The following is a 13,380-nucleotide window of genomic DNA, read 5'->3' as shown; positions in this document are numbered from 1 at the left end:
ACGGGTAGCATTTTAAAAATGAAACAAAATGTTAAATTTAAATTTTGTTCTTTTGATTGATTCTTTTTTCTAAGAAATTTTTACTATGGTACCATTATACATGGCTCAACAGGGATCTTTATGTTAGGATTAATAAATTAAGGGATGAGAAAGTCTTCACTAAAAAACCTAGTTGATCCTGACTGAAGAATATGTGGCTAGGGTAGATCACGTAAATCTTAGTTTAGTTTCTTGGAAAATATACAAAGAGGCAAAAAGAACAAACGGGAGGTGTATGCAAAATAAAGAAGAAATGTGACAAAACTATACACGAATAATATAACAGAAGGATAAGGACGTTGAAGAATCACAGTAATAGCAAGGAAAGAAAAATTTCGACAGAGAATCAAGTAACATTACGAGGGGGTTTAAACCAAAGGAAAGCCGATGAAATGATAAGGATGGAAAGCTACTTACAGTGCAGGAAAGGGTATTAAACCGATGGAAAAAGCTTTTCCAGGAGTTGCTGATGGAAGCTCACGGTTATGAGGAAGAAACTAAGTTGGATTACGCGATTGCTAAACCAAAATTTGAGCTTTTAAGTAAGGAAGAAATCGAGGAAAGCATTACAAAAAAATTAAACCCGAAATAATAATTCCACAACGGCAAAGCTACTGAAATGCGGTGGTACATACAGCGTTCTGGGAGAGAATTCATAGGTTGGTACTTATGATTTGCATCGCAGAGGAGCGTGCCGGATGAGTGGCGAAAAGGACTAATTACACCAATAAATGAAGGTCCTCTGAAGGAAACTTTCGCAGAATAGAATCAACAGACAACGGGAGTGGAGCTAAACATAAACAAGAGAATAAAACGAAAGACATGATGCAACACGACGATACTTATTGACTTTAGATTCGAGGGGACGGCACAGTTCACCTACTTCGGCATACTGTTGAACAAACACGCTGAGAAATTTTCGGTCTTACCCAAGAGGACCCACGAGCTGGATGAGAGCAGGAGGATATAGTGCGTTTTATAAAGACACTATAGTAGGCAGTACGATGGCGTCTATAGGTACAGGATGAAACATGACAGAGAGGAGAGGCGAGGGAGGCCACGAAGGACCTGGAAGATGGCAGCAGAGAAGGATTGACAGATTCATGAATTGAGGCTGTAGAAGTTAGAGGAAGATGAGGCGAAATAGTAAGGGAGTTCAAATCCCACATAGGATTGTAGAGCCAAAAGAAGAAGAAACAGAAGTTTCTTGGAAAAACAACAAAATATGAAATTTCTAGAATTGCCAGTTACTACAATATTTATTGTCAGGACGTTATCACGGAATACTATCATATGGGTGGAGTGGATTTACGTGTCAAAACAAAACTCACTGTATTCTGGGCAATTGGAAGTTGCAAATGTTTGTACTTCATGTTTCTAAACATGCTCGCGTTTCTAAATTATTCTTTATGCCCAATTTTACATCACTCTTTCACACATTTCTGCCGGAACATTGGCAATTTCGCGTAAAATAGCTAATTCCTGACCTCCTTTAAAGATGTTAGCTTCTAGACATAAACCAACGATTTAACATAACCCCATAAACAGAAATTTAGGAAGCTGTGTGACATGTGGCACCATCGTTGAAGCCACATATCATTAATTTAAATTCCGATCAATTCTGGCCAATAATAGTTCACACAACACATTCACTTTTAATGATTGTAATGGAGTTTCTGGAAGCACATGTGAGTTTGTTGAGCATATTTAATAGCTAATTACGCATATTTTGTTTATTGACAAATGAAAGGAAAAGTGTTTTACAAGTGCTCGAAAATTTAACAACTTGTCGGAAAGGAAATTAAAATAAGGAGGCAGTATACTGGTTGAAAATTTAGTGGCTCTTGAACTAAAACTAAAAGCTTTATGGAGGTTGTTGATTTTCAGCATAATATTAAAGTCAAGTAATCACCTTTTCGGAACTAACTGTACCAGCAGAGATAATTTTTGATGCAGGTGCTCCAGAAGATCTATCTGCAGTTATAAACCTAACTTTCGTGTTGTTGTTTCAGAATGTATATGTCGAATAAACGGGTGTAATTTTTTAAAATGATAATCGAATAGTTCGGCTTTACCTTACTGATTCAGTTCTATAGAATTCGAAAATGAATGTTTTACAAAAGACACATTCACAATTTCGTCAATTTCACAAGATTGTCCATGTAACCTGCAAATGAGTATATGCAAGAATCGGTCAAAAATGTGTATGTTACACAATTAGTAGAGGTACAGAGACTCGAAAAATTACCTATTGTTATGTGATGTATTTTGTATGTTAGATGAAGAGAAAGAGGAATTATATAAGGTAAATGAATGCTTTATATCTGATTAAGATTATACATATATTAGGTCCGTTTTTGTTTGGAACTGCAGAACTCTTGAACCAAAACAGGTCTATTAGTAAGTAAAATACTTTTGCTAAGTCCTATACATGGTAACTTTATTATCGAATAGACGGCCACCAAGCACATGGAGTTCGAAGCCTGGCGGATAACGGCTAAAACTAACCAGACGCACGCCGTCGAGTCCAGTTCGTATCGTATCGTCGTGAGGAGAAGACGCTTTCGTCGTCCTCCTGTCTTCACGTAACGTGTTATTACTATTACGAACTTTTTTTTTTACTAATCTCAGTTATTCGTGTTTCCAACTTTTACCCACTTTCTTTCTGTTAGTCTTAATGACTTTACGGACTTATTCGTGCATTTCACAATAAACTTTATCTAATTTTAATATAATAAGTAATACATATCAAAATGTTGTCAACAAATCCAAACGCAATCTTTCTCGTCCAAATTTTTGCACTTTTCATCATAGATGAAGTATTTTCAGCTGGTGCTGAATTCGCTAGTGTTATGGTGAATAGACCAATTCAGAAAACCGCAGACGAGGAAAGGATAAATAATGGGGATAATAAACTATCGACAGGTAAAATAAACAAATATATTTATAATTTTCTTATTCGAAATTTTTTTTTGCATGTTGTAACTTGTTGAAATCGTTATCTGTGTTTGTCCGCGACCTCAAATTTTTGATACGAGATGTTGCCAGTTTACGTTTTGCACCCGCGTTTTCACCCGATTAGTTCTGGTTTCTAAACGACGATAATTAATAATTAACTATTGTTTTGTACAATCGAAACGACATTACACCACAATCTTGTATGTGGTAAAAGTGCCTATATAGTACTGGTTTTATAGGTGTACCTCGGAATCCCGTTCTGCAATAAAAAATTTAGTGCTCGTAACTGAACGTAAAAAACCATAATTAAACCTTTAAACGAAAATCTGCCATGGAATAAAGACATTATTTTGTAATAATAGTGATGATAATAATTTTGCTTTAGCTATCGAACTTTTTCGCCAAAGTATTTTAATGAGCAAGAAGTTTGGAAAATGAGTCATTTCCTCAATATTTTATTATAACTTTTTTAATCTCAATCTAATCTAAATACAATCAACATTTTACACAATCGTCGCACCCAATCAGCACCTACATATATCAATTACGCACCGCTCAATCCAAAGAGGGAGTTCGCTCTTTCAATGGACATGCAGCTTGCCGTAGGCGCCATCTGTCGTCAAACGACACCCGGCCACCGCGATCGATTGAGTCGTAAACGATCAGGGACAATTGACGATAGCCGCCCGGCAAAACATTTGAATATTGTTGACAGTTTGAACAAGTTTAAACGCGTTATGAATAAAGATACGCCAAAAGCAATTTTGATATCTTTTGATGTTCTCTTTATCATTGGATTTTATATAAGTTTTGCATATATGACATATTTGCATTACTTAATGAATTGACTTTAGCAATACATACATGGAAATATGGCCAACATAATTGTATGCAATGAGTAAATCGGAGCCAACAAAATATTAGAATTTTGTATGTTCCAATGATACAAAGAGAAGATACAATTTGCATAATACAAAATTCTTCCTGTCATATCCATCTTAAAAATGAATTTTGATTGTCTTCATTGGAACTCAATAATGAAAAAGATTTTTACTTCAAATGCGAATATGAGATATTGTACCACAAAGTAATAGATCTACAAAATGATATGCTAAAACATGTCTAAAACTATAAGCTGGAACAATCTATATAAATTATTGTATGTAAATAAACAAAGATCATATCATTATTCAAGAAATTCTTGTCCATTTATCAGTCTCCAAAACTTGTTCAAACCCGTCTCTGAAATACCGCATTGCATCCGCACAAACTACATTATGCTGTCTCACTGTCCATAACTTAAATTCTCCGACCAAGACTTATTACCATTTTGCACGGAAAATAAATCGAGACGAACTTGATCGAGCTGGTTAGCAACGGACTTCTAAATCATCGAGATGTCATCGTCGATGTCAGCGGGTGCACGAAACAAGCGCCACCACGTTCAGGGGCGCGTATCCATTTGGGTCAATGACCTATAGTCGCGTTGCCGTTGCAATCGCACACGACGACGGTCGAGCTGTTAGTGCTAGAGCAACAACGCGCTGGAAACGAAAAGCGGTTATGGAAAAATTAACAGTCCGCGCTCACCGCTATCTGACGGATAATGCAACACGGGAAGAGAGTTAACTGTATCGAGGCGATCGCTTAACCGAAGCGAAGGAGGAAGTTGGGTATCGTTTATTTTGTTGCGGCTCGGTTGGTTAGCTGCTGCTGCCGTTGTTATGGTGGTCATTTGTATTCGATGACTTTAAATTATTAGATGCATGCAAGAATGGACATGAATTAATAATTGTAGTGATAGGGTTTTTTGAAACAGGAATAGAATTAATGGATGCTACAAGATGAAAGTCATATTTTGAAATTAAATTCTTTTTCTTTCTACAATTTTATCTTCATTTATTATGATTGACTTTCAGTTTGCATCTCATTTACATACATACATGCATACAAGAACAATAACAACAAACATTCACCATCACGTCTTTGTCCCATAAATCCTTGTGACACTTTACAAAATGTTGTAAAACCAAACAATTGACAGTTTCTTCGATGCCATTGTTTTATTACGATTAACATTCGAGGTGTGCGCCATTCAAGGGGCGTCCACACTCAACGGGTACAATTTCTATTTTCAATCTCACGTCTTCGCCGTGAGTTGCCAACATACGGGATATTTCAGTTGTCGGCATCAATCCGCCACAGACGCTTTTCCGTGAAACGCGACGGCATTAAAACATCGCAACTCGATGTGAATCACGACGCACGTAACAGGCGTCGTCTGGTCCCAATGATTTCTTTTGTATTCGCCGGCAATGAAGTATGGCTACCTACGGCCTGCTAATATTTGATATTCAAACTTCGTCACCCACAATGTGCCGGCGATTTATTATCGTACCGAAGCGTGTCAGACGAGTACTGCATAAAGTTTACGGAATAAAACGATATCGACTTTATTTCCATCAACAATTCTAATGATACACTCAACTACTGGTTGTTGTTTTTAAATAGTTAAAAAAACAACTTCTTAGTCATCCATATTTATTGAGTTAAATTTATTATGACAAAAAAGTTTATAAAATTATTTTTTTACAACTTTATTACGGAAACTTTGACGTCAATTTTACTACTTTTTGAAGTTATTTATTTATTAAGGTAAAAACCAGGTCATTCTAAGAGTAGTTGCTCTTTTCCAGTTGCTTGCCACAAATCGGGTGTTTGCAATAAAAAACTTGTCAGGATTCCCTTTGTTCCATTCATGGCTTGGAAACTTAGGTAGCTTAGCTCGATCATAAATCTATAATAATTTTGTAGAACACACAACATATTATTATTGCTGCCGGGCAAAGGCGAGCTGCCTCTATCGTCACCGTGAGCTATGAGATCTATTGTAACTTAACCGCTCCAAACGTTTTAAAAAAATCTAGGTCCCTGATTAATGATGAACCTTAATATTGTTCCAAGGAGTTGTTCCTTTATGACCTTTAGGAAGTGGTTTAGACATAGGTCCCTGAGGATTTTGAGATGTCCTATGAGGTTATCCTGTATCAGCTTGAGTAAAGAGCATGTCTTCAGTGATAAGGCACTCAAGGTTGCCTCCTTTTGTATATACAAATGAAGTGGTGGACCGAGTAGGGCTTCAAAAGCAGCCGTCGGACAAAATGTCATTGTACTTGTTATATTAAGACATGCAAATTGCTGGATTTGTGCCAGCTGTTGTTGCGATGTCTTGTGACACGATTATTGCCACATAGGTCCAGTGAGCCATTCCTGGTTTAAAATCCCAGTTCCTTTCAAAGAGCTTGCAACAGATCTGATTAGCTATGGTGGCCTGTTTCCTCACCTTGGCGATTTTCTATGCTAGCTGCAAATGCTACAGTTGTCATAACCCACGTCTTGCTTCTATTTTATCTGGTTTGTGAACTGTAGTTACACCAGTTTCTTATAACTTATAATTATTAACATCCATCCATACTTAATCTCCTTAATTTCCATCCAACTCTTCTTCTAAAGCATTTTACAAGTTTGCAGATCCTAATATATTCCTGGCAACCCTCAGCACCTCATCCTCCATCGTGTTCTGGGTTTCTCAATCGGTCTTCTACTTCCAGGACATCTCCTGAATATGTTAACCATTTGAGCTTTATACAATCTGTGGCTTTTTTTTTCAACATTTTCCATCCAGTCTCTACGTTTCTTTGTAAACTTCAAAATTCTTCTTATTCAAATATTCTGTAAATGACCTTGTTTTCTCTAAATATACTAAAATAACATCGTTGAACTCAAATCATTTTAGCTCATTTATATTCATACAGATGAGTCTTTGTTCTTGAATACAAAGTTTGTTTTATTAAAAAAGAAATTAACATTTTCTTATTCATCGTGTTGATCTAAACGCAAAACTTTATAAAATAACCAAAGATTGCATGTGTTAAGTATTGTCGTATTCAACGGCTTTTATGAACCCAAACTCGAGACCTTATTATTAATATGCCTTTCGGTCGTAAACCGCTCGTGTTGCGACCGAAATAGAAACGGTTGTTTCGCGGTTACAAATGTAACAAGAAGGTCCATTTAACACTTTAATAAGACGTATTCTTCACAGTTCAACACATTTGTACAATTCATAAAACCTTAATATTACTCATTTTGTTTCCATATCATTAATAAAAATAAAATTTAAAACGAAAATTTGACTTTTCAAGGAACATCAATATTAATGCTTTTTAGGTTTCCCTAATCTATTAGTACCGAGAAAGTGGAACAGTATGAGACCATTTCTTTTCAAAGTAGTAGACGAGGGGGTCAAAAAGGAAGTGTCTGGCGCCGGCGCCTTCTCTTGCCTAACGTCAGATTGTGCCCCTACACACACAGAATTTTGAGACACGAACTGGTCGAAAATAGCCCTCGCAACTCGTACAAGTATTTATGGAAGCCAGGCCGTAAATAAACCTCTTTAAGATGGCCCCTGTGAAAAGTTTACGCCTAAAAGCCCCTTTGATGTCTTCGAGGAGGTGACTAGTCATTCTTTCAAACATAAACAACTCTCACTTTACTCTCAAAATATCGTCATTGTCACATGTAAATTTTCACAATATTTTATTCTCAAAAAATTAAAATTTCTTTATTTTTTATTATTAATATCAAAGTTAATCTCAATTTCCTGTTAACAAGTTAAAACTAATGAACCAGACAGTTTCCAATGTCTAGCCAAACCGATACCAATGCAAGATAAAGTTGTTAATTCATCCGGATACTCGTTTAAAAGTCGTTAATTGAATCCCCGTCCACTCTTGTTACAACGACGACGATTAAAGGCGTATCTTAAAATTCAGATTAAGAGAATTTATACAAACTGTGTCCATCCGCTCGTAAATAAAGGTTTTGGTAAAAATTCCGCCGACCAGAAATTGATAACCGCAAATAAATGGTGGAAGGTGCAACAATTCTGGCGACCCGGATCCTGTTTTTATCAAAGTGTCCGGATAACTTTTAAAAGGATTCTCTGGTCGTCTCTCAATCAGCCCTCTATCCGCTCATTTCGTTGCAGAGGACCACCTGTGCGATAAGATTCGTTCGACTCGGGTCTTTGGTTACAAGCTAATGCACTCACGAACAGGTAGATAGAACAATGGGGATCGTTTTTGGTAACCATTTTAGGTACCCCAAACCTCAGATAACGGACGAGACCAGACCCAATATTTATGAGCACAATTATTGGGTATTAGAAAAATATTTTAACATTTTTATTTTTTGAATCATGACATTTTTGATTATCTTTGCATTTGATTATAAATACAGTTCGATTAGATACATATTGTGCAAAGTGGTGCTAATTCAATTGGCTTACAACCTTAATTTCTGCAAATGATGTCAGGGACAGAATATTTCTAGAACAGTTTTTGTGCTCTCCATTTTTCTTCTTTCAACTGTAGTCTATTTTTTTTTAGTCACTTTTTGCAACATTGCCCGTATTGATAGTGCAATGTAGTTTTGAATTAAATGTATTGTCTGACTGTGCAAAGAACACACCAACAGTTTCTTACAACTCTCTTTTATCACTGACGGCTCGGTATCGATGCTAAAAGAAGAACAGCAGCCAGAAAAGATGGTTTTGTCATGATTTCTGCATTGAGAGGTCCAAAGCAGAATTCGAGAAGCTCAAGGAACTGTAGTTCAGGTATAGCAGCTTTGCTTACTGCAGCTCACAAGTGACGTGCACTTGCTTTAACTCGAGTACACATTAATTAGACAGTGGACGCCGGAATAATGGTATTATTTACGGATGAATGCAGAATCTTCCTTTATGACAAAGATGGCCGAAATAAGGTATGAAAAAGAGCTGGCGAATATTATATAGCCTGTCCTCGATTATCTCGAGTTGCTTTTGGGGGTGCCTTAGTAATGTTTTGAGTTGAAATTTCTTTTGACAGAGGGGCATTAACAGCACGTCAATGCACAGAAAAGATCTTAGAAGAGCATGAGATGCCTTATACTGTATTTGTTGGCAGCCACTCACGGCAAGAATCGTAACGCTTGAAGTTACGATTGGTCAAAGATTAGATCTTAATCCTATTGAGCATATTTTGGACTTTCAGCTCGAAGACGTGTAAGACACCTCCTGCAACATGTGAAGACATCCATATAGATTTATTGCAATAAAAACAAGAAATATGTAGAAAGGTTCTCTGACGAACAATGTAAAGCAGGTATCTTGATATATGTTTTACAACTCTAAGTTTTTGGGTTCATACCAACGAGTCACTGTTTTAGGTAGTTTTAGTTGAAACTATACATTAAACGTTTCTTTTAATACTCACGATATTTATTTCTTCTTTGTCCTATTCTTCATTGATATTACATGTCTGTTTCGTATATGGATTTCTTAGATTTGAATATTTACCTGACATTTTGATTTTAATCTACGCATTATAGTAGACGAGAATATTTACGTGACGAGACGCATAAAGAGGCATTAAGGCCACGTTCTAACTACAAGTTTGTCCTTCTGACGTCGGCTAACATACCATTGCGCCAATCTTATATTTCGATTTATAACTTAATTTTTCCTTCGAAACCAACTAATTTATTTCAAGAACGATTTCTATTAACCCAATTATTTACTTTTTATTTATAAATGGTTAATAATGTTCGATTAAGCTTTGTTTTACAACATTTCTTTTTATTCTATAAGTTTTTAGGAAAATCTCAAAATGTTCTAAACAAAATTTTGCAATAATTGTTTAGTTGCACGAAGCAACAACAACAACAAGGTGAAAGTTACTGGATTCGTGACTTCACCAAGGTGTCTGTAACAAGTGGCGCCAGCGAATTTCCGCTTGTGCAAATCTCTATTCATTAGAATTGTACACGGGAAAAACGAGTAAACCGACGACGACGCAACGAGGTCCTCGTTAGCGAGCTTTTTTCACAAACGCTATTAGAGCGTAGTTTCCTTATTAATGTACTCATTGCTTAACGTCATTAACAAAGCAACAGTTTGCAATGGACACCACCTAGTTAACTACACTCGATTTCACTTTTTTAAATAAAATTAACTCAAAGCAGAGTTTCCTTTACAAAAATGTTTCCCAAGTATTTTATTTCAACTAATTAACACTTTTATCTGTATGTAACTTTTGATATTTGTTTTACAAATTTATTTTTCAACATCGATTTTGTTATCTTTTATTTCCAACTTTTTTTCGTTAACGATCCACGGCTCCATACTCATTAATAGTAGTAGATAAAACGTCTTTAGTATAAGACGGGCTTAATAATCGACTCCGCCGAAGCCGTTCAAGAGAATTTATGAAGTCGCCGGAGACCCGACCGCGATAAGTTAAGTGCATAATAAAACCGGACCAATTACGCGAGCGCGTTAGTCACCGGATATATCAAGTCGAGTTCTTGTGGTTTCTTTACATTTTAAACGCGACGGGAAGAAAAAAAAGGATTCGTTGATCTACTTCGAAAAACATAAAGAAGACTACGACTACGAGACTATGAAGTGGTTTATGAGCCAGACGAAGTATTTCCACAAAGTGTACCGAGTTGATTTTAGTTTTAGTTGGTTGAGAAAATGTTGTATGTGCAAATGTATCACAAATGTACAATGAGACTTGTATCATTCTGGTGATGAAAAATAAGAAGATAAATCTACAACGGTAACTCTTTGTTTGCTTTACTAGAAATAGAATGGGATTTATCCACTTATTCACGATTTTCAAAGTGTGATATTATTATAGTCAGAATAAAGTTTGTTTCGCCATTTTAATTAAAACGATCATTTTAAATTTAGAAAGGCATTCTAGGACGCACACAATTCAAAGTCGATCGTGCGCGCATATTTTCTGACTAATTGTCTTAATTACGCGCTCTCCGTATAATTTGTCCATCCAGAATTAAATACGCTACACGTTGTCTCATTGTTAAATCGCCTTCTGCATATGCGGTCTATACGTCTCGCTTGGCTGGTTTGTGTGCTGTTGTAACTTACGCTGGCGCTCTCTGTTGAGTCACTTCAGTGAAATGCGCATGCGATGGATGGCGCCGCGGCGCCACTCAGGCGCCACTTACATCATACTTTACGAAGGAGGTCCGTTAAACAACCTATTGTACATTCAAGTACGGGTGCGTTAATGGGCTCAATACTCAGCGCTCTATGTAAAACGGTATTTTCAAACTTCAGAGGAAGGTTTTATTTAATATAACTTAAATCATTGACACACCTCGGTATCGCAATATTAAACGATTAACGCCCTAACTGATTTTGTTGATTTGGAATACATAAATAATATAATTCGCTATTTTTTATTTATGTATAAAAAACATACGTGATGTGTCAAGAGTAGTTTGCGAAATGAAAAGAATTTCTCAGTGCAAAATTTGCATTGCACGATTTGAATTTTTTTACTTTTACCATCAGCAGATATTAAAGTTATCCTTTAAACCAAGGATTGCAATGACGAAATTTCGCTAGGTTGTAGTAATGTGTTTGAAGTAACGTATTCAAATTGTAAAAAAATATTTAACTTCACACATGAATGGAGTAATAAGGTGGTTTTCTCAAAATCTGAAGTTTAAGGGAGTATGTTAACAGTTGCAGCTTCTTGCTGCAGGGCATTATCAATCAATCATTCATCTACACGATGAAGGAAACATTCCGCACTCTCTATATCCGCTATCTCGAAGCTTTATCCAGACAAGTTTCAAGCTGTTTGTCAAATGCAGTTGAAATTCTTTGGACTCAGTATTTATAAAACGTAAAGTCTAAAACTGTTGATGGATAGAGTCCTAAAAGAGTCAATTAAAATAACTTATTTAAATAGTAATAACAAAACCACAAAAAAAATTAATAAGGAGTTATGAAATTGTAACTAAATTAACATGAATAAATCTAAAGAAAATAACAATACTTAGCTTAGTCTGTTGGTTGTGGGATAAATAAGCTCACGGTACGGGATTCTGGGATTACCAGGAACGGGAACCAAGATGATGTTTCTTCATTAGGGTTATTATTCCTTTTTTTTTTGTTTGAATCGAAGAAATTCTTCAAATTATTTTTTTTTTGAGGTTATGTCAACGTTGCTAGAATTTATAAAGTCCGACGAGTCAAAATTTGCGTGTGTTCTCTCTCAAGTTCTAAATCGCACTAAATTTTTTAATTTTCCTTTGTTTAATGTTGAAATTGAAAAATAGTGTTTCCTGATTGGTCAATTCCATTAACTTGAAATTCGTTTTTAATATTTTCTGATATTACCAACTTCAACATTTGAAATGTCACTAATTTAATTTGATTAAATATTAATTAATTTTTTTTAATAACTACTTTTTTACGTATAAAATCTTCTAGTTTTAATGCTTCTTTAATTTGCTTTTTAGATATCTGGTTTTCTTCTATATTCAACGACAAAATTCCGAAAATGCTCAAATCTTGAGATTAAGAATTTTCATCTAAAATTTCATTAATCACACAAAGGACGTCTGTTTTTCAATCTTACTATGTTAAGATTATCATTTTCAATAGCCTTAACCGGATAAATAAGGATTTGAATAAGAAATTGAGAAAAAAATCAAATTGAGGTTATGTATCTGTCAAAGGGTCTTTAAAATTACTTCGTATCGACTTTACATGGGATATATACAGTAGAAAACATCAACGGCCAATAAAACATAACTGAATTCATCAGTAAATAGTATTTTATATTATAAAAATAAATTTATAATTATTATCATTCATAACATTCTCTTACATTCAATACGATAAGTCTTTAAATCCTCAAAATAATGCTTATGATAGATTTTTAACGGGAGAACTTCGCCCTGAAGATGATTCCTAGCGGCCAAAACCGGTCAAAACAATATATATTAATCTTTTAAGCTTTTAACATGAAATGTGAAACAAATTAAATTTTTATAAAAGATATTTTAGAACAAATTATAAGAAGGCTTTTAATTAAACTCATATGTATAAAGTTCTTAAAAAAAGTAATTTGTTTTTGAATACTAATTTAGAAAGTACATTTAAGCTCCTTTGCATGTAAAACAGATGTCGAATTTGTGTAACACCTGTTTATAGTATACTTCATGCAGAAAATTGACATGCAAGATCGAAGCAGCTGCTCGTTAGGGCAATTCATTTTTAAATAAAAAATAAATTGTATAAAAAGAAAAATAAGTAAATAATTGGGAGTGGTACGGCGATGACATTTCGAAAATTTTCTTAATTAATAACAATCTTAGCGTTCATTACCTGGGGATTTTAATGTAGGGCAACGTTCTTTACGATCAATTTCGTATAATACAGTTGATGGAAAAAGCTTTTAATACCGTTAAGCTCCGTTTTTCCAGTCAGATCAACCCGCTGGTTGTAGAATTACA

At 35.1% G+C, this 13,380-nt stretch overlaps 1 protein-coding gene across 1 annotated transcript in view; it reads left to right on the top strand.

Annotated features, from left to right (window-relative positions):
- The first annotated feature begins 2,553 nt into the window (after nucleotides 1-2,553).
- LOC111425874 (uncharacterized) overlaps nucleotides 2,554-13,380 on the top strand; it is a 37,949-nt gene continuing 27,122 nt past the window's right edge. The window contains exon 1 of the mRNA XM_023060165.2: nucleotides 2,554-2,964. Coding sequence (XP_022915933.1) covers nucleotides 2,793-2,964 — 172 coding nt within the window. The 5' untranslated portion in view covers nucleotides 2,554-2,792. The remainder of the gene's footprint in view (nucleotides 2,965-13,380) is intronic.

The sequence above is a fragment of the Onthophagus taurus genome, chromosome 2 (genome assembly GCF_036711975.1).
Source record: "Onthophagus taurus isolate NC chromosome 2, IU_Otau_3.0, whole genome shotgun sequence".
NCBI classification, from domain to species: Eukaryota; Metazoa; Arthropoda; class Insecta; order Coleoptera; family Scarabaeidae; genus Onthophagus; species Onthophagus taurus.
This window is presented reverse-complemented; position numbering and strand designations above follow the sequence as displayed.